Here is a 22900-nt window from a genome sequence, read left to right on the forward strand (position 1 = left end):
GGGGCCCAGCCCTGCAGGTTAAGCCTGGCCTGCGGACTCCCGATGGATCAATCAATCTATCAACAAGAATTCATTGATCCCACAGGAAGCAGCTTTCAAAATCAGCACACAGCTCCTGGGCGTCCTGGCATCCTCTTTACAAGACACTTGGGGAAGAGGAGTCTTTTGAAATTTTAAATTCTATTATAATTATTACACAAATAATACATGGATATGTTAATCTTTAAAAAAAATTGAACGACACAGTAATATGTGGAATAACAAGTGAAAGGCTTTCTCTGCCTTTCCTTGCATCCTATCCCACTGTCAACAGTTTGAGATTGTATCCTTTTATTCAGACCATTTAACAATGCGCTTTCCGACATGTACACCTATATAAATAAACATCTAATTTTAAAACTAACATAAATGGGATCACAACCTAGTGCAGTTCTACCATTTTTTTTTTAAAACAATATGTCCTGGACATCCTTCCAGTCAGACCACACAGATCTATGTTTTAACGGCTGAAATAATATTTCACAGCACAGAGGTACCACTATTTATTTATCCTTCACATAGTTTCGAATTTTTCAGTATTTCAAGGACCAGTTCTCTGGGAATTATCCAGTCAATCATGCATTTATTGTGGGCTCACTATGTGCCGCGCACTCTACTCGGGGTTGGGGGTAAACAAGACAAACACCTAAAAATAGTTTTGAGTGATGGAAAGGGGGCATTTTCTTTTCCCAAGAAGACAGGCTGAAGATCGGTCTCTACATCGACCCAGGAGGCCGAGGAGTCCCCCGCCGTGTCTTCCCAGCAGTGAAAGGGGCCCCAGGACCCGTCGGTGCCGGCGAAAAAGACGGGTGGACGCCGCGAGTGCGCTTTTCAGGAAGAGGGCCAGAAAGCTGCAGGCCTGCAGCGAAGAGTCGCTCATCACACACTACGCGCCGGGGGCTGGGCACGGAGCAGGACGCGGGGAGCAAGTCCTGCGGGGCGGGGCCGAGCAGCGCGCGACCCTCGGCGCGCTCTGGGAGGTAAGGACCGGGGCGGCCTCTCTGGCCCCCACTCCCGCGGGCTCTATGACACTGCGTTGGCTCGCGGGACGGGGCGCGGTTGGCTGAGGAGGAGGAGACCACTTCACGCTGTATATCTCTCAGTAAGCCTCGCGCGGAACTCTCGCGAGAAATAGGAAGTACCGCGCTTGCGCACTGCTGTAGCGTCTGGTGGCTGTTGAAGGTCCGCCGGCGGGTGTGCGAAGGGAGACTGTCCGTGTGGAGGCCACTGCGCCCCCCGCGACTCACCACCATGAGCAGCACTTTAGCTAAGATCGCGGAGATCGAAGCCGAGGTAATGGGCGCTCGAACACTCAGTCCGAGCGTTCCTCTTCGGCGGCGTCTCTCCTGCCTGAACTTCCCTCAGCCTCCTCAGGACCGGGCCCGCGTTCCCCGACTCCCCTCAGCCCGGGCCCGCGTTCTACACCTGTGCGCCTTAGTCAGTGCCCCTTTCCAGCGTTCTGCTCCTGTCTGAACATTGTTTCTCTCAGTTTTCTCTTTTTATGTGAGCAACACTGAATCCTATCCCCCCACTTCTGCCCTGACCTGCTCGCGTACTTCAGTATCTTTCCTTATCGTCCCTCGAACCGCCCTCCTCTTCCCCAGTCTCTACTTTGATGACCCCCTTTCCCAGAGTATTGCTCCCGGGAATATGATCTGGATGTAAATTGTCATCTGCGGTGGCTGCTGATTCCACCTGGATTGTTGTGTGATTGTATGGTCTGAAGTGCTCAGAGCTTTTTAAAATCGGTTGGGGCACACCAGGTACAAGCAGTTGAAAAGGAATCAGCAACTGAGTTTTAGTCTAATCTGTGAATGCTGATTGTAATGACCTTGGTCATGTTTCTTCTGTTTGGGCCTCAGCTGTTTGCTCTGTAATGCGGGGAATGGTCTGGGTGATGGAGAGAATGGATTTTTACTCTTTTAAGTCTGACTTAAAATGGGTATATTGAAGTTAGTAGGACCTAGATAAAAAACATCATTCTCTCAGAGCTGGGGGAGCATTCATTCTGGATGTTTTAACTTGTAGGAACTGCTTCTGATTTATGGCTGTGATTCCTCCCTTATAGATGGCTCGGACGCAAAAGAACAAGGCCACAGCACACCATCTAGGGCTGCTTAAGGCTCGCCTTGCTAAGCTTCGCAGGGAGCTCATTACTCCAAAAGGTGGTGGTGGTGGTGGACCAGGAGAAGGTTTGTGTTTTGCTTCGACTTTCTTTTTTTTGGTGTAATTTTTATTAAAGTAATAAAGGCATATGGTTTAAAACTAATTTAAAATTTTATATCAAAGTTGATTTGTGTTTCCTAAGCCTAAATTCTTGAATTGTATTTATTTTATGTTATTCTACTGATTTCTTTCTTTTTCTTTTTTTTTTTTGGCCATGCCACGCGGCTTGTGGGATCTTAGTTCCCTGAGCAGGGATCGAACCTGGGCCCTGGCAGCGAAAGCACTGAGTCCTAACCACTGGACCACCAGGGAATTCCCAGTTTTACTGATTTCAAAGGCGAATGAATATTCTCTAAGTGAACTAGGGTTTTATTTATGTATATCCTGTACTGATCCAAAATAGATTTACGTTGGCTCACTGAAATATGTAAATAAATAGTCAACAAGATAAAGGAAATTGATACAAAGGGAAATGAAGGTAGAAAGAATAAGTTGAAGCCGAGAGATAAAGTTAGGATGAAAAGTAATGTCATAAGGTCTGTACACTTCTTAGAGAAGGGCCACAAATTTGGCTTTGAATTTGTTTGCAACCCATTGTAAGAAAAGAAAACTCTGTCAGTGACACAGTCCCCAGAGTTTGTAAGAAAAAAAAAGAAACCAATTTTTTAGATCAGTGGTTATATAATATTTGGGCCCTAAATACTGTGGGTACTAGAAAGGTATATAACATGTAGAGGTGTAAAGTTTTTACATCAAACACTCCATTAAATATTGTGAATTGCTATGGGGGAATTTTGTGTGCTTAAGCTCTACCCTAGAGATAAACTGTAAAAAGTTGGAGAAATAGGTTCTAGAGGGATAGGCAACCAGAATATAAAAGGAATTACATGAGTCTCAACACTCCCAAGGATAACTTTCCTCCTCTTTTTTATATTTGTTGATGTTTTAGGATTTGACGTTGCCAAGACAGGTGATGCTCGAATTGGGTTTGTGGGTTTTCCATCTGTGGGGAAGTCAACACTGCTCAGTAACCTGGCAGGGGTATATTCCGAGGTGGCAGCCTATGAGTTCACTACTCTGACCACTGTACCTGGTGTCATCAGATACAAAGGTGCCAAGATCCAGGTGAGTCAGGCCTGCAGGCCAAGGAAGGGAAGAAATCAATTCTTTCTTTCATTTAAAAAACACTTATTTGGAGCTCTCTATACGCCAGGCCTGATCTTTGATCTACCAGGCCCTCAGTGTCTAGTAGGGGAGATAGAGCAGTACATAAAAACAATAATACAGTGGGATATCGTTTGTGAAAACACAGAGAAAGGAAGGACTCCTTTTTCCACCTGAGGATGGAGGTGGGGGAAGGTCTGGTAAGACAGAAAAAGCTTCATGTAGAAAGTGAGAATGGGGTGGGTTTTGAAGTTCAAATAGAATTTCACCAGCCGGAGAATGTAAAGGACAGTTTTAAGCAGCCGTAACCGTGAACAGCCTGCTGTGGTGTGAGCTTAGCTGTGGGACAGGGAGTGGTAGAAACTGAATCTGGAAAGGTAGGTTGGAGCTGAATTATGAAGGATCTTATGTGCCTGCTTAGGAAGTTGAATTTTATCTTGTACATAGCTAGGAGCCATCAGAAACTTTAATAAATACCATGATCAGATCCTCTTTAGAAAATAATTCTTATCTGTGAGGCTTAATGAAGTTGTCGTCTTCAGAAGTTCTCAGATAGATGATAGATTTAGGGCTCCCAAATGAGGAGTCCATTTGGGTATGAAAGAAGGTATGTGTAAAATATAATGGAACACATTCTGTTTTGGTCCACAGCTAAGAAGGTAAGGTTCTGAATTTCATGGCATTTGAATCTAGACTAGAGGTTCCCAAAATTTCTAGGTTCACAGCACCCTTAGTGTCTCAGCAATTATTTCCTGACAGCTTTTCTGGTCCCAGTAATTTTTTATGGTGCTCCAGGCCAAAAGAAATAACCTAATGGTTCTGTTTGTTAAATAGTTAGATCCAAACAATTATTTATGTCCTTACAGCTACAGTTATTTACTAATGGGATATGGGCACTGTTGGGTACCATATAACTTCTCAAATTTTGAATCAGATTGGATACTGCCACATTTGTTTCCTTTTCCACACTGATTTTTGTGTGGTGCTTATTTTTTACCATAGTAATCGCTGAAAAATCCAACTTCCCAAAGATTCGGATCTGATGTGATTGAAAGCAGTGTAGTAGGATCTAATGGTGAAATTGTGAGCTTCTTGGATTTAGTAGTTCCCTTAGTGCCTGACAGATATTAAGAACTGCTGTTTCTCTTGAAAATTTAGAACGCCCCGAGTGCCTTGGCACATCGTTTGGAAACTCTTGGTGTAGGCATTTGTTTTCCCTCTTGCTGAGCTACACAGTGAGTTGTGAAGTACATTCATGCTTCTTTATTATAGAATCTGAAGTAGGGAGGGACCAGTGTCCTGGTGGTATTTTCAGTGGCTTTTTTTCTTTCTGGTTAGGTACCCATGCAGATACTGTTAGGACATGTACCTTTCTAGGACTCCATGTCCAAATGTATATAGTAACAAGAATGAGGACACTTGGGCATATCTGGACCATTGCTTAATTTCATCTGGTTTCAGAGTCTTTGGCAGCTCAGAGAGTAACCTCTTTCCTGATGAGATGTTATGGCACCTCTCTCAGGGCTTCTGGGTATATCAGAATAAATAGCCACTTAACCCCTCTCTTTCCTTGTCTTTTCCTCAAAACCTTCATTTATTTCAGTCTCTTGACCTTTTCAGGTTTTTTTCTTCCTTTTTTCCATGGTACTTTCTTTTCCGTCTGTGCCCTCTGCCTCTGTTTTTCCTTCTGACTTTCTCCAGAAACCAAGTTAAGTAAGCATACTAGTAGGTGTGTTTAACTGGATTAAAATGCCCTCAAATGTTTTTTTAAAAGGCTGTTTTGTGGCAGAGGACTCATAATCTGTGACTTGGTGGGGAATGGTGTACAAAATTAGAACCGCCTAATAAGAATTATAAAGAGGTAGAGTTCTGTTTTTTTGTTGTTGTTGTTTGGAAAGAAGATATTTTTAACAATAAAGGTGCCTAAAAATGGAATGGTACCTCTTGAGGTAATTAATTACTATGTCTGGAGGTGTTCAAGTAATGGCTGAACCACCACTTAACCAGGGATGTACATATGTATACATATATATGTGTATACATATATATGTGTGTGTGTGTATATATATATATATATATATATGTATATATATAGACTTGTACATGTACCTGCTTTAATCTCTGAAGGCATTTGAGTTTGAAGTAGGTTAACATCCAATTCTTAAAATCCTACAGTTACATGATTTGAAGAAATATTTTTTATTTTCTCATCTCTTGGTTGTAATCTGAAATTCAGAAATGTAAAGCATAGACTGTTTTTTTTTTTTTTTTAGTAGTTTTTTTTTTTTTTAAATATTTTATTTAATTTATTTATTTATTTATGGCTGTGTTGGGTCTTCGTTTCTGTGTGAGGGCTTTCTCCAGTTGCGGCAAGTGGGGGCCATTCTTCATCGCGGTGCGCGGGCCTCTCACTATCGCAGCCTCTCTTGTCGCGGAGCACAGGCTCCAGACGCGCAGGCTCAGTAATTGTGGCTCACGGGCCCAGTCGCTCCGCGGCATATGGGATCCTCCCAGACCAGGGCTCGAACCCGTGTCCCCTGCATTGGCAGGCAGATTCTCAACCACTGCGCCACCAGGGAAGCCCACATAGACTGTTTTTATTGGATGAAATTTAGTTGTCACATTCAAATAGTTCAATGTAATTTTAAATATTTAAATAGTTTAATGTAATTTTAAATATTTCCCTCTCAAGAAAAGCTAAAGTTAACTTGCTTTTACATTTGTAGGGGCTTCAATAAATTTCTCCACCATGTTCAGCTGCCATGGTTAGAAAGCTCTTGCTCTCTTGTCTCAGTATAAAGCCTTTTGCTGATGGAATACTTTTTTTTTTTTTTAAGCAGACAGGGATTTACAAAGTGATGGAAGTAGATTACAGAATCTTTGGGAGGGCTGAAGAAATACACTTTAGACTTAATTTCTTAGGAACAACTGATGATAGACTTTTTGTTTTTTCAGACATCTTTATTGAAATGTAATTCACATACAATAAACTGCACAGGAAGTATACAATTTGATAAGTTTTGACATATCTATACACTGGTGAAAATATCACCACAATCAAGATTGTGAGCATATCATCCCCAAAGTTTCCTTATGCCCCTTTCATCCTGTAGTTTACATGTTAAGAGTTTTATATAAATAAGACCATGTGTAAATATAAATGTACTCTCTTTTTTTTGGCTGGCTTCTTTCACTTAGCATAATTAATTTGAGGTTCTCTTATATCACCCTGCTTCCCCTAATGTTAGCACCTTACATAAACGTAGAATAATTATCAGTAATAGATTAACTCTGGTGCAGTACTAGTCACTAAACTATAGAACTTGTTCGAATTTTTACCAGTTTCCCCACCAATGTTCTTTTTCAAGATTCTATTTGCGATCATCCGATGTTACGTTCGTTTCTTTCTCCTATTCTCCTGCCATCTGTAGTAGTTCCTCAGTCCTGTCCTTCATGATCCTGACACTCTTTTTTATTTATTTATTTATTTATTTATTTATTTATGGCTGTGTTGGGTCTTCACCGCTGTGCGTGGGCTTTCTCTAGTTGTGGTGAGCAGGGGCTACTCCCCGTTGTGGTGCGTGGGCTTATTGCGGTGGCTTCTCTTGTTGCAGAGCACAGGCTCTAGGCACGCAGGCTCTAGAGCGCAGGCTCAGTAGTCGTGGCGCACGGGCTTAGCTGCTCCGTGGCATGTGGGATCTTCCCAGTCCAGGGCTCGAACCTGTGTCCCCTGCATTGGCAGACAGATTCTTAACCACTGCGCCACCAGGGAAGCCCTATCCTGACACTCTTAAAAGAGTGCTGATTAGTTATTTTGTAGACTGTTCCTCAATTTGGATTTCTCTGATGTTTTCTCATGATTATACTGAGGTATTATATTTTTTTGGCAAGCATACTACAGAAATGGTGGTATGTCCTTCTCAGTGCATCTTAGGGATTCATGATGTTAGTATATATTATTGGTAATGTTTACTCCCATCAGTTGGTTAAAGTGGTGTCTGTGGGGTTTCTCTACTGTAAAGCTATTATCTTTCTTTTTGTAGTTAATAAATATCTTGGGGGAGATACTTTGAGAAGATACAAATCCTGTTTCACAAACTTGCCCACTCATTTTAGCATTCGTCTGGATCTCATCTGCAAGTTATTACTGTGCTTCTTGCTTAATGGTGATTCTCTATTTTTCTCTTTCCTACTACATTTGTTAATTGGAATTCTATTATATGGAGGAGCTGTTCCTTCTCTCCCATTTATTTATTGAATTTGTGTCATTGTGGGCTCATGGATATTTATCTTATTTTATGGATTATAATCCAGTACTACCATTATTTTATTACTCAAATTGTTCCAGGTATGACTATTAGGGACTCCTTCAGGTTGGCTCCTTTGTTCTTTCCAGAGACCCCCATCTTTTTGTGTGTAATTCCTTATTTTTTGGTACCACATGATGTTCCAGGCTAATCTTATATTTTCCCTGCCCCAGACCTGGAATCAGTCACTTCTGAAGGAGCGCTCCTTCCTTTTATTGAAGGCAGATGTTTAGAAATCAAGATCTGGTGTGCTCATTAGCCCCCATGTAGCCTTTTAAATCAGTGTAACTAAAGTTTCCAAGTCAAGGCAGGTGTATTGAACATAAATTACGTTTTTTGAAAGAGAAAGGGTAGCTCAATTTAACTGATGTATCAGTTTTAGAGGAGGTAATGTTATTTATTACGTAGTGAGGAATAGGAAGGACATTTTGAGCAGGTTCTTGAATGGAAAAGTTGAACTCTCTAAGCACCTCCTGAGTTCATTCTTTTTCCTTGTGGTTTATTTAATGTGAAGTTTATTTCTGTAATATCAGATATGCTTATAGCAAAGGCTAGTTATTGTTGTTGTTGCTGTTTTTTGGCCTTGCCGCGAGGCTTGTGGGATCTTAGTTCCCAGACCAGGGATCGAACCCGGGCCCTCGGCAGTGAAAGCACGGAGTCTTAACCACTGAACCGCCAGGGAATTCCCCAGCAAAGGCTAGTTTTAGATGATGTTTTGATAAGCTGCAACTATATACCTGTCTCTTCATGTGGATAATTCAGTATTGGCCATACAGTAGTATGGCCCTTGGTATTTTCAGATTTTACATATGCTCTTAACAGTCTCTCAAGGGCTTATAACTATAGTTTGTGAATTTGAATCATGTGTGCTATGGATTTGGTTTTGATGTTCTCATCATTAAGTACATACACTGTGACTTCTGTGAAGTTTTACTTTATTGCATTTCCTGGGCAATTGAGTGGTCATTTTCAACTGGGGACACCTATCAGAGTCACCCATGGAGCCTTTTGAAATACAGATCAATATCTGAATCCTACTTTGACCCTTCCAAATCAGAATATACATGGATGAAGCTCAGATATCTGCATTTTTAATTGTTTTATAGGTGATTATTATGTGCTTCCCTGATTAAGAATGGCTGCAGAAATTTTTGTGAACTGGAGGATTCACAAAGGTCTCAGGATTTATTGCTTGTGAATGTCATGATCCAGTTATTATCTGTAGTAAGGAATTTGTATGGAGGATCAACCTTCTGAAAAGTGGGGGAATATTGAAAAATATTAATGTAGAATAATGGATTCAGGCCCCCAAAATGTGGATTATAATCTTGTTTATTAAGACTGTGACTTTGGGCAAACCACTTAACCTCTATGAATCTCAACCAGTATCCTTCTTCACAGACTTACTAGGCATTTTGAACTAGATAAAGTATGTAAGAACCTTGCAGCTGACATTTAGTAGATGCTTAGTAAAAGTAAGATTTACACATTCACTTATAAGGAAGATTGGATTTGGATCTCCTAAATTTTGAATACTTGAGAAATAAATCATTCTGTTTGATCTGTTCAGATTTATAATCAATTTTTCCTTTTCTCTCCTTAATCTTCCAGCTTCTGGATCTCCCAGGTATCATTGAGGGTGCCAAGGATGGGAAAGGTAGAGGCCGTCAAGTCATTGCAGGTGAGTGTTCCAGGGCCACCATCCTGGGATATCATCCCTTTACTGGGTACTGTTCCTTTAGATGGGACTGTTGGGCTTGGAGTTGGTACCACAATGAAGGGCATAGTTTTACCTGACTTCTCACTGGAGTAGAATGTCGGAACTTGAAGGGACCTCAGAGAGTAACAGTCCAGATCCCCATTTGCAGAGAAACACTAAGGACAGGAGAAGTGAAGTGCGTTGGTGCAGTGTTGCACTGTTGTGGCAGATTCAGAGCTAGAACTCAGATTTCCTGACTCCCACCTATGCCTTTTCTTCTTCTTTCCTTTTTATTTAAAGTAAAATACTATAAAAGGATAATCATAGGGGAATTCCCTGGCAGTCCAGTGGTTAGGACTCTGCAGTCTCACTGCCGAGGGCCCGGGTTCAATCCCTGGTCGGGGAACTAAAATCCCACAGGCTGCAAGGCACGGCCGGAAAAAAAAAAAAAAAAAAAAAAGGCTAATCATAAATTGCAATAATCTGCTACCCCACCTCTTTTCACCTTTACTGTCATTCCCCATTGGCAGGTACTGTCAAGTCTTCAACTGTTTCTTCTATTTCATATTTTAAAATGTTATGCTTATATTGCTATTTCATGATTAATTAATTTAGATACCATCTATTGGTTTCATGTTATGGTAGGAAATTAGCTCTCTCTTACTCCATGTCTCTTTTCCTATTCTTTCAAAGAAGTTGTATCATAATTTTTAGTTAACTCATTAGTCATGGTATATATTATTATGTAATGACTGTCTGACTTCTGTTGTGCTGAGATAAGTAGTGTGTTATGACTTGGTTTCTCTTCTGTTGATATCTGTTTTTGAAGTTTGTTTTTCATGGAGTTAATAATTGGTTCTTGTTTTATTTTGTTTACTTTTCTGTTTGTTAATATTTTTCAAATGTTCCAATAGATCAAATGCCTATTAATCAATAGTTTTCTAGATACTTGAATACAGTTCCAAATACAGTCTTACTGATTTCATTATCTCCCCTCAACCCTGACACTACCTTCCTTTACCCTTTGTCTTTATGCTTCAATCTGGATTGGTTGCTTTCTAGACCAACACTGTCCAGTAATGGAAATGTTCTACAGTAATGGAAATGTTTTGAATTTGTGCTGTCCAATATGGTAGTTGTAGGCATGTGTGGCTGTTGAGCACTTAAAGTGTGCCTGGTGCAATTGAGTAACTGAATTTTAAATTTTATTGAATTTTAATTAAATTTGAATAGCCCCAGGTGGCTAGTGGATGCTGTATTGGATAATGCAGCTCTAGGCTTTTGGCATGGCTGTCGTCCTGAGATTTTCTTTTGTGTTCTTGTGTGGGATCCCCTATTTCTTAGAGTCAGCGTCTTACCTTTTTTGGGTTATTTTCATGTTCTGCTGAGGCACATTCTTTAGAAACTTACTGAAAAAGAGTGAATGATAGGGCTTCCCTGGTGGCGCAGTGGTTGAGAGTCTGCCTGCCAATGCAGGGGACACGGGTTCGAGCCCTGGTCTGGGAAGATCCCACATGCCGCGGAGCAACTAGGCCTGTGAGCCACAACTACTGAGCCTGCGCGTCTGGAGCCTGTGCTCCGCAACAAGAGAGGCCGCGACAGTGAGAGGCCCGCGCACCGCGATGAAGAGTGGCCCCCACTTGCCGCGACTGGAGAAGGCCCTAGCACAGAAACGAAGACCCAACACAGCCAAAAATAAAATAATAAATAAATAAATAAAAATTAAAAAAAAAAAAAAGAGTGAATGATAGGTACATTGTTCTGGTTTTTCTTTTCATGTTTGAAAATATTTTTATTCTACCCTTATATTATTAATTTAGCTATTTATGGAATTATAGGTTTGAAGTCATTCATGGATGACTATCAGAAACATTATGCTGAATTAAAAGAGCCAGGCACAAAAGACTACATTTTGTATAATTCAATTTATATGAAATTCTAAAACATGCAACTTAATCTATGGTGACAGAAAAGCAGATCAGTGGACTTCCCTGGTGGCGCAGTGGTTCAGAATCTGCCTGCCAATGCAGGGGACACAGGTTCGAGCCCTGCTCTGGGAAGATCCCACATGCCGCGGAGCAACTAAGCCGTGCGCCACAACTACCAAGCCTGTGCTCTAGAGCCCATGAGCCACAACTACTGAGCCTGCATGCTGCAACTACTGAAGCCCACGTGCCTAGATCCCGTGCTCTGCAACAAGAGAAGCCACCGCAATGAGAAGCCCACATACCGCAACAAGAGAAAGCCCGTGCACAGCAGCAACGAAGACCCAACACAGCCAAAAATAAATAAATAAATTAAAAAAAAAAAAAAAGGAAAGCAGATTAGTGGTTGACTGGGAATTGAGGGGAAGATTGATTGCAAAGGGGTATAAGGGAACTTTTGGAGGTGATGGAGATACTCTGAATCTCAGTTGCTGTGGTGTTTATACAGGTATATACATTTGTCATCAAACCATGTGCTTAACAGTTTATTTTTTATAAATTATATCTCAAAAAAGTCGACAAAAAATATGCTGACTGGATAATCTTATTCTTTTAGAATTCTTACTGTTTTAAATCTTTCTGAACTTTTTCAGGGATTCAGGTTATTGCCTGGTTTGTATCTTCATTCCAAATTATTTTTCTACTAGTGTATCTAGAAGTTGACACATCCTCTAGATACACTAATAGAAAACAAAGAATACATTGCAGATTGACTTCTGGCATAAATCTTTGGAAAGCTTAAGAACTTCATGTGTGTCTGTGTATTTATTAAAAAAAAATCCTTTGTCTCTTAAGTGTAGGAACTCTATACCACCCCCTCCCCCTTTTGGAGTATTTGAATTATGTTAAGTCTTTAATGAGCTTTGAAAAAAATTTTATTTTCAATCCTTCAGTGGCCAGAACGTGTAACTTGATCTTGATTGTTCTGGATGTCCTGAAACCCTTGGGACATAAGAAGATAATAGAAAATGAGCTGGAAGGCTTTGGCATTCGCTTGAACAGCAAACCCCCCAACATTGGCTTTAAGAAGAAGGATAAAGGAGGCATTAATCTCACGGCCACTGTAAGTGGAAAAGGTGATATGGGGCAGGTTGCTGAAGGGACTGGGGTGGAGAGTGGATTGTGGTACATGGACATTGACATTTGGAAATTGCCTGGCTTCTCCCAGCACTAATTGAGGTAACCAATGATGTCGTAATGACTGAGAGAGTAGGACAAGAGTCGGTCTCAGACTGACTTACCTTTGTGACTTTATTTCTTCCTTTGGGTTATTTGGGGTGGTATGGGACTAAAGACCAATATTATGTTTGCATGAAGTAGATGGCTGCAGATATCATCTATTTTCATTCATTCAACACAGATTTATAGAGCACCTACCATGGGCCACACATTGTTTTAGGCTTTCAGGGGGAATGGAAGAGGGAGCAAAATAGACAAAAATTCCTGCCCTTATATTCTAATGGGGAAAGTAGCAAACAGAATTAATGAGTGATTATAGTATATTAGATAATGATAAACTAAGGACAGAAGTAAACTAGGGAAAGAGGATGGAGAGTGTTGGTGGGAGGGTTGCTGTTTTAAGTAGGTTGATCAGAGAAATCTTCACTGGGGTGACATGAAGGAGTGAACCAAATGAATATCTTGAGGAAGAGCGTTTCATGTAGAGGGAACATCCAAGTGCAAGGCCCTGAGGTAGAGGGTTCCTTTGCACGTTTGAGGAACAGCAGAGTGAGCAGGCAGGAGAGTGGTAAACAAAGTCATAGCATAGGGCCAAACATGCTTTTACTTTGCAGGAGATGGGTAACTTTTGGTTGGGTTCCAGTCTGTGGAGTAAAATTGATTCAGGTTTTAATGGAATCAATCTCGCTGTTTGTTGAGAACAGACTGAAATGGGTTAAGTACAGAAGCACAGAACCCATTTAAGAGGTTATTGCGGGGCTTCCCTGGTGGCGCAGTGGTTGAGAATCTGCCTGCCAATGCGGGGGACACGGGTTCGAGCCCTGGTCTGGGAGGATCCCACATGCCACGGAGCAACTGGGCCCGTGAGCCACAATTACTGAGCCTGCGCGTCTGGAGCCTGTGCTCTGCAACGGGAGAGGCCGCGATGGTGAGAGGCCCGCGCACCGCGATGAAGAGTGGTCCCCACTTGCCGCAACTAGAGAAAGCCCTCGCACAGAAACGAAGACTCAACACAGTCATAAATAAATAAATAAATAAATAAAAGAACGTGAATTTCTATTAAAAAAAAAAAAAAACTCGCCAGGTCCAAAATGGCATTCATTTAAAAAAAAAAAAAAAAAAAAAAAGAGGTTATTGCAATAATCTAGTCAAGAAGTGATGGCTTCTTAGACCAGAGTTGTAACATTGGAGGAGATGTGGAGTGGTTGATTGTAGAAAGATTTTGGAAATAGTTGGTAGGAATTACAGCTGGACTGGATATGGGTTGTCAGAGAAGGAGGTGATGGTGAGTTTTTGTCCTGAGCTAGAAAAATGGACTCTCATGACTAAAATAGGACTTTGTGTAGAATAGGTTTGGAGAGGAGGGGAAGATCAGATGTTCAGTTTGAGATGCCAGTAACACTCAAATTAGACCTCCAAGTGTTACTGTCAAATAGGCATGTGAGGAATGATCTGGGTTGGAGCTATACATTTAGTGGTTATCAATTTTAAAGCCATGAGCTTAGCTGACATAACTTAGCTGAGGAAGCAAGTATAAATAGAAAAGAGGTTCAAGGATTGAGCTTTGTGACACCTCCCTCCATCCCCCACAATGATTAGATGCTGGGAGATGGGAAGAATCAACAAATAAGACATCTCAGACAAAGAAGAAGGATAACTGGAAGAGTTTGGAATCCTGGAAGCCAATTAAAGAAAGTGTTGCAGATTGGTAGAACGATCAATTCTGTCAAATGCTGCTTCTAAGTCATATAATTGAGGACTGAGAATTTGCTACAACATTTAACATTCTAGAGGTCCAGATTATTTGACTGGCATAGGTTTAAGCTGTCCTGCCCAAAAGATCTTTTCTATTATCCTGTCATAATGTTTGAACATTCTTTCTGTATTTTTGCTAAGGCTGCCATAATAAAGTACTATATAGACTGGGTGGCTTGAACAACAGAAATTTAATTCTCTTAATTTTGGAGACTGGATATCTGACATCAAGGTGTGAGCAGGACTGGTTTCTTCTGAGGCCTCTCTCCTTGGCTTGTAGATGGCTGTCTTCTCCTCTACTTCATATGACCTTCCCCTCTGTGTCTGTGTCCTAATCTCCTTTTCTTGCAAGGATGTGAGTCACACTGGATTAGGGCCCACCCATATGGCCTCATTTTAATTTAATTACCTCTTTAAAGACCCTATCTCCAGTCACATTCTGAGATACTGGGGTTAGGTCTTCAACATATGAATTTGGGTGGGGATGGGGACACAATTCATACCATAGCACCTTCCTTTAAGAAGGAAGATTTTTAGTGTTTTTTTTTTTTCTCCAAACGAAAGATTTTTAGTTTTTGAGTATTTCCTACGAAGAGTCAGATACTCTCATCCAGGATAATGGTCTTTAGAAATAAGTTTGCACCTTATCTAGGATTATCCAGGTACATCAGTAGATACTCTTAGGAGGTTTTTTTTTGCTCTCTGACCAGTCATTGTCTTCTATGCCCATTCAGTGCCCTCAGAGTGAACTGGATGCTGAAACTGTGAAGAGCATTCTGGCTGAATACAAAATCCATAATGCTGATGTGACTCTGCGTAGTGATGCCACAGCAGATGACCTCATTGACGTGGTGGAAGGAAACAGGTACTGACTAAATGTGCCTGAGTTTGAATTTGAAGCCTTGTAATAGAAACAACATTGGATTATGAATCTGGCAAACATTGATTCTAACTCCAGTTGTGCCGTTATCTTAAATAATAGTGGGCCTTGCTTTCTTTAGCTGTAAAATGAAGGGTTGGTCTTGATTGCTGACATCCTTCTTTGCTCTGCAATTTGATCCTGATAATCTAATTGCTTGTTTCAGTTACTTGCTGTGAACTAGGCTATCCCCTAAGCTCTGTGTCATATGATGGTCGAAGAGGGTAGGTTCTCAATCTGCTCTCACAGAATTAATCCATCTGAGAAATCCTGTAGGCTGTTCTGCAGAACTGAGAGCAGACTGGCTGTGTCTATTTTCTCTAAGGGAACAGAGCTGAAACCCTATTCCATGAGACATTACTATTACTAGTATTTGAAATTAAATAATAATTGAAACTACTGTTAAAATTATTTCTGGCATTTTAAAATAAATAAATAAATAAATAAATTTATTTATTTATTTATTGCTGCATTGGGTCTTCGTTGCTGCACGCGGGCTTTCTCTAGTTGCGGCAAGTGGGGGCTACTCTTCGTTGCAGTGCGCGGGCTTCTCATTGCGGTGGCTTCTCTTGTTGTGGAGCATGTACTCTAGGCGCGCAGGCTCAGTAGCTGTGGCTTGCAAGCTCTAGAGCACAGGCTCAGTAGCTGTGGCACATGGGCTTAGTTGCTCCATGGCATGTGGGATCTTCCCGGACCAGGGTTCAAACCCATGTTCCCTGCATTGGCAGACGGATTCTTAACCACTGCGCCACCAGGGAAGTCCATTTCTGGCATTTTGAAAACAAATAAAAGCTAGTGCTTTGAGTTACGTGTTTTGGAAGTGAGGTAATTGAGGCCTGAGAAGTTGTGGCTTGCCTAATTATTAGTAACCTTAGCTGCCCTATTGTTTGAACGTTAGGATTATGACATTGCTAGATGTTGTATTAAAAATTTTTTTTTTATTCTTTAAAAGTTATATTATTAGAAATATATTTACATTCTTACAGTTCATAAAACAACTCTGGGAACTGGACTCAGACTTGCCCAGGGACACATGTCTAGAAAGCGACAGAGCTGGGAATAAATTCATTCTTTGTGACTCCAAAGCTTGTGTTCTTTCCACTGCAGGATGCTTTCTCAGTAATTAGTTGCATGACTAGGGACTACGGCTTGAGTTTTGTTACTTCTCAACCCATAGTTCACTTTTTGGATGTTCTGCCTTATTTTGGTAGGAAGCTTTTTCTTTTTTTGGCTGACTTTCTTATGATCCCATTTAAGAGTCTCTGATTTGGGGTCCTGGGTGAGAGGGTGCTGATAATCAGACTGACAGTCTTGTCTACAGCTCCAGACTCACATACTGTTTTTCTTCTACAGAGTCTATATCCCCTGTATCTATGTGTTAAATAAGATTGATCAGATCTCCATTGAGGAATTGGATATCATCTATAAGGTGCCTCACTGTGTACCCATCTCTGCGCATCACCGCTGGAATTTTGATGACCTGTTGGAAAAGATCTGGGACTATCTGAAACTAGTGAGGATGTAAGTCTTAGTGGATAGGGTAATATTACTGTAGGATTTAAATCAGACTGTCCTAAAATGATACCCTCTGGAGCTCATTAACATAATCTATTTTTGGAGATATAAATAAGTTAATTCCTATCATCTGCGAGGCTATATTGAGGGCACTTTCTTCCTCAAGATAGAGGTTATCTGGGTCTGATCTCTGGGGTGATGGAGGGTTGATTTGCATTCACACATGAAACATTCCAAGAAGTAGGCAACCTCTGTTCCCTCTGTGTTCTAGTTACACCAAACCCAAAGGCCAGTTGCCAGATTACACATCCCCAGTGGTGCTGCCTTACTCCAGGACCACAGTGGAGGATTTCTGCATGAAGATTCACAAAAACCTTATCAAAGAATTTAAATAGTAAGTATCGTGGGCCCATGGTGCCTTCTTTTCCCTGTGAGGTACTGGTTCTACTAATAATTCTTAGGATAGTATTATAGAAATTAGGCATCAGCAGATGCTTGCTTGGTTAGAACTTTGCAGTGTCTTCTTAAAACCATGCCAGCTTGGAGCAGGAAGAACCCTAAAAGCCTTTTCAGGTTGGGAGGGCTGACAGTACAAAGTGTTCTGACTTTCTCTTTTTAATTCGTCTTCCTCTTGGCAAACACAAAATGTTAATTCTTCCTGCCAGCATTATACTGAGCTTCACTGGGTACTGAGGGCCTCTCTAAACCTTTTGCATGACAAAATCCCCCTGATCTTTCTCATACTCCTCACTGCTGATACAGGTGGAATATTTTTTTTTTTTCCCCACAATGTGTGGCATGTGGGATCTTAGTTCCCTGACCAGGGATTGAACCCATGCCCCCTGAATTGGAAACACGGAGTCTTAACCACTAGACCACCTGGGAAGTCCCGAAAAATACTTCTTTTAACATCTTATTTTGAACTAATTTTAGACTTACAGAATAGTTGCAAAAATAGTAATAGAGTTTCCTTATATTCTTCACCCTACTTTTCCTAACATTATCAGCTCACATAAGCATAATACAATCATCAAGAACAGAGGTTAGCATTGGTCCAATATTATTAACTAAACTATAGACCTTATTTGAATTTTAATACCTTTGCTACCACCATCCTCTTTGTGTTTCAGGAATCTACATGGGATTTTAGCTGTTACTTCTCCCTAGTCTTCCCAGTAATATTTCCTTAAGTCTTTTAGTGTCTTTGATCTTGGCCCTTTTGAAGAGTATTGATCAGTTATTTTGTAGAATGTCCCTCACTTTGGTTTGTCTAATGTTCTCTCATGATTGAAGTGAGATTATGCATTTTTGGTAAGAATACCACAAAAATGATGATGTGTCCTCAGTTTGCATCATATCACCGGATTCATGATGTTGATGTATCTTATTTTTTTTTTAAAACTTATTTATTTATTTTTGACTGCGTTGGGTCTTAGTTGCTGCGCGCAGGCTTTCTCTAGTTGCGGGGAGTGGGGGCTACTTTTCATTGCAGTGCACGGGCTTCTCATTGTGGTGGCTTCTCATTGTGGAGCACGGGCTCTAGGCGTGCAGGCTTCAGTAGTTGTGGCTCGTGGGCTCTAGAGCGCAGGCTCAGTAGTTGTGGAGCATGGGCTTAGTTGCTCCGCGGCATGTGGGATCTTTCTGGACCAGGGCTCGAACCCTTGTCGCCTGCATTGGCAGGCAGATTCTTAACCGCTGCGCCACCAGGGAAGCCTGATGTTGATATATCTTATTGATGGTAATATTTACTTTGATAACTTGGTTATGTTGGTGTTGGCTGGGTTTCTCTACTGTAAAGATACTGTTCTCTCTTATTTGATAAATGTCTTGGGGAGGTACTTTGAGACTATGAAGATCTGTTTCTCTTCAGATGTTTACCTGCTGATTTTAACATCTATGGTGGAGCTTGTCTGCACATATATTGCTGTATTGTTTGCTTAATGGTGATTCTTTATTTCCCTCTTTCATTTTACATTTATTTATTGGAATTCTATTGTGAGTTACAGCTAGCTCTTCTCCCCTGTTTATTAATTTAATTCATACTTTATTTATATTAGTATGAGCTCTTGGATATTTATTCAATGGTGTTATAATCCAATCCTGTCATTATTTTGTCACTCAAGTTGTTCCAGCTTTTGCCGTTAAGAGCTCCTTCAGATTGGCTCCTGTGTTCTTTTGATAGGCTGCCATCTTTTTATTTATTTATTTATTTTATTTATGGCTGTGTTGGGTCTTCGTTTCTGTGCGAGGGCTTTCCCCAGTTGCGGCAAGTGGGGGCCACTCTTCATCGCGGTGCGCGGGCCTCTCACCATTGTGACCTCTCTTGCTGCGGAGCACAGGCTGCAGATGCGCAGGCTCAGTAATTGTGGCTCACGGGCCCAGTTGCTCCGCGGCATGTGGGATCCTCCCAGACCAGGGCTTGAACCCGTGTCCCCTGCACTGGCAGGCAGACTCTCAACCACTGCGCCACCAGGGAAGCCCAAGCCATCTTTTTTTTTAAACATTTCCTTACCTTCTGGCACTACTAGATGTTCCTGATTCATAGTGATTTTTCCTACACCAGCCCTGAAATCAGTCACTTATCCAAGAAGCCTGGGTTTACGAGATCTGTGTGCTAGGCATCCTCATTGTTAGTGGTCTGTTGTTGCTTGTAGGCCCTCTTAGCAGACAGAGGTAGGAAATGTATGTAAGGATACTAACCTGTGCTTACAAGTACATCTGTATTTCTTTATCTCTCTTGTTTTATGTATCTATCTATTTAATTTACCCATCCATCCTTATCTATCTATATTAAGAACCATCAGTTTATTTATTGTTACCTCTGATTCCAGTTCAACGCCACAGGGTTCATTTTAGCCTTCTCCTTTTTCTTATTTTAACTTCTCTCTCCAGCAGTGAGAAACGTGGCTGTCATTATCTATAATCTACTTATTTAATTCTAGTATATATAAAAAGTAGTTCAGACCTGCAACCTATAATTCTGTGAGAAATATTTTAACTAACTGAATTACAGTATTTATGAATAATTCTTTTTATCTTTACAGGCTGAAATTTTAAAAATTGTTTTAAAAACAAGAGAAAATAGAAAATAATTGTAGAAAATTAGGAAAGCATAGAAATAGTTTTTATTTTATTTTATTTTATTTTATTTATTTATTTTTGGCTGCATGGCAGGAGGGATCTTAGTTCCCTGACAGAGATCGAACCCATGCCCCCTGTAGTGGAAGCGTGGAGTCTTAGCCACTGGACTGCAGGGGAAGTCCAGAAATAGTTTTTAAAACATTAATACTTGTTTCTGACCCTAAGAATACTGAAAGAGTGAAGTCCTTTATTAAGCTTCACATTCCTTTTATCAAAAATAACTGTATCCACACACAGGTGCTAATTTCTGCTGCCCTCAAATCATTATATTTTGGCACATACTTGAATCAGTGAAGGAGAATCTTGGGAGAAGTTAGACATTTTCTTTTTTCAAAATTTATAGATTTCTGGATAGTTCCTGCCTTCCATAGTAACAGAACACTGTTCAAAGCCTCTTGAATTGTAGCTTAACCAAGGAATCAAATGAAAGGGGAGAAAAATATTTTGGAGAAGAGACATATGAAAGCAAATAGAATTTTATTTGGTCACTATTTTCCTGTTTTTGTTTTTAAATTATTGCACAAATAGCATTTTAACTGTCTTAATAATAAAAAAAAATTCAGCTTTAGGCCTACTAATTATGACGTGTCCCTGTTGCATTCCCTTTGTGTCCTTGACCACATGCACACATCCTTTGATAATTTACTATATAAACGTTTCCTCTGTGTTATAAGATTTATATATATAATTTTTATAACCATAGTTTTCCTATCTTTTGCTACTTATGTAAGTTTCTAGTCTTAACGCACAGACCTTTCCCTTTTTATTTCTTTAATCCAAAAGTAGGATTAATGATTATATGGCTTATTATATGTTTTGCTGCATTGCTTTCCGAAAGGGCTGAACCTGTTTACATTTTGCCATCAGCAAAATACAAGGCACTGACTCTATTGCAGGCATTGAATTTGACTGCTAAAAATTAGTTTTCTAACTTTAGATAGTAAAATGGTTACGTTGCATTTATCTTGCTTGTTAGTACATTTGAAAGATTTTATATATATTTGTTTTACTAATGGTGATGTATCTGTTCTTGTTATTTGTTTATCTGTTTTTTAAAAAAGTGAAATCTTGTTTAGTGATTATCTTTTGGGGGGAATATAGATTTTTAAAGCAAAGACAATATAAAAATAATATGGCCAACGTTTTCTACTCCTTGGTACATAGTTCTTAGTCTCCGTGAGGCTGGTCTCAGTGTCTTGTTCACTCATTGAAGCCCATGGATAAAAATTACCTTCCTATATTCTAAGAAATCAGGAGACCTATCAGTTATGGTTGCTTGACAGGGAAGGAGAGTTTTCCTAGTTTGGCTGAGGAAGGAGGTCCTACATTTCTTATCAGTACCCACTGATGGTTTCAGTAGACCCCATAAAAACTGGTATTCTCTTAACAGTCTGTAACTGACATTGCATTTGTAGGAATCAATTTCCAATCAGTTATTTCAGGGTTTTTCTCTATTACAAACCTATGCTTTCTCCTTTTAGTTTTAAATTAGTCTTGTCATACTTCTCATTTGTATTTTTTCTCTTTGACTTTCATAAGTTGGCTTTGGAGCAAGAGGAACCACACAACTTGCGAAAATCTTTGCCACTTTTTATGTGAAGGCTCCAGTGTGCTACACTGCTTGGGAAGCTAAAGCCTTTGGGCTTTGACTGGGGACAGGGGACCTTGGATATTGCAGGCCTTTGGCTCTTAAGAGCTGGAATGCTAAATCTGAGCAGAAAGTGGCACCTAGGTAGATAGAAGCTAGGTGATTATTTATACTAACTGTTCTTTTTTTCCTTCCATACAGCGCTCTGGTGTGGGGTCTCTCTGTGAAACACAATCCTCAAAAAGTGGGTAAAGACCATACGTTGGAGGACGAGGATGTCATTCAGATTGTGAAGAAGTGACACCATCCCCTTCACCATCTGCTGGGCCAACCATGGCAGCTTTCTCCATGATCAAACACCTGACTCCAAGCCCCTCCTGGCTTTGGCAGCCACTGGATCAGGATACAGGGGAGGGAGATGGAGGCACCCAAATTGGAACTTCACTTGGCTTAACTTGGTGTCACCTTGTATGTTGAGCTGCATAAAGGATCTGGTAGGCCAGCCAACTATGTACAGTTCATGTGTCATTGTCAGAATTTGTTTTGAGAAGGACTGAATGAGGATGGGTATGTGTAGTGAGGCAGCTGCAGAAGGAGTACTTGGGAGCTTGGTCTTGTATGTGAAATGGGTAAAAATGTGACTGCAACATCTCACTTGATGGTTAGTTGTGAGAAACCCTTCCAACTCAGTGTGGGGTTTGGTCCTTTCAGGTGGTCTTTCCCAGATGATACTGGAGAAAGGAAGGACTTGATGTAAGTTAACTGATTATTCCCTGCAAGGCTAGCCATTTTGGGAGATGGTGTAGTGTGGTGGTTGAGTAAAATACTCTGACCAGGCACATCAGGCTTTGAATGTCAGGCTCACCTCTAATTAACTGTGGAATCCTGCATAAATTACTCAATCTCTATAAGCTTCAGTTTTCTCATGTAACATGGAGATGGTAATAACACTTACCTTCTAGAGTGGAGATTCTTAGTGTTAAGAGAGATGGTACTTGTAAAATGCTTACTAGCACAGTATCTGGCATATACGTACTTGGTGAATGTTGGCTCTTGTTTTCACTGGTTCCTTTCCTTTAATTAGGGCACAGCTGTGTATCAGTGTTGGGCTGAAAGTTGAGCTGAACCATGCTGCCAGCTGGGCGCCACTAAGTGTCTCCCTTCCCATAGCCCAGCCCTTCTCCTGAACTCCCATGGCAGCCCTGGCCCCAACCACATAACCCGAGTGAAAGCATGGAGGCAGAACATTGCAAGTGAGGCAACCAGTGTGATCAGAGCAGGTTTGTGGGTACACATATGTATGGAGGTGGGAGGTTAGGTTATAAGGAGGGGTGGGGTCAAGACTACTTGAGAGGGTACTAAGGACATAATTAGAGGTTTTAGACTGGGAATAAGGAATTTAAAGGGATTGCCTTGATAATGCGAAATTGACTGGCAGAAATC

The 22900-nt window shown here is 40.7% G+C and overlaps 1 protein-coding gene across 1 annotated transcript; it reads left to right on the top strand.

Moving 5' to 3' along the window:
- Positions 1-1172: 1172 nt before the first annotated feature.
- Positions 1173-21973, top strand: DRG1 (developmentally regulated GTP binding protein 1). Its single transcript, XM_007170653.2, has 9 exons — positions 1173-1332; positions 2108-2231; positions 3155-3330; positions 9288-9357; positions 12254-12423; positions 15029-15159; positions 16567-16734; positions 17000-17122; positions 21659-21973. Exons 1-9 carry the CDS (start codon positions 1291-1293, stop codon positions 21756-21758), a joined length of 1104 nt encoding a protein of 367 aa, XP_007170715.1. The 5' UTR covers positions 1173-1290; the 3' UTR covers positions 21759-21973.
- Positions 21974-22900: the final 927 nt, after the last annotated feature.

The sequence above is a fragment of the Balaenoptera acutorostrata genome, chromosome 13, assembly GCF_949987535.1.
Source record: "Balaenoptera acutorostrata chromosome 13, mBalAcu1.1, whole genome shotgun sequence".
Classification (NCBI taxonomy): domain Eukaryota; kingdom Metazoa; phylum Chordata; class Mammalia; order Artiodactyla; family Balaenopteridae; genus Balaenoptera; species Balaenoptera acutorostrata.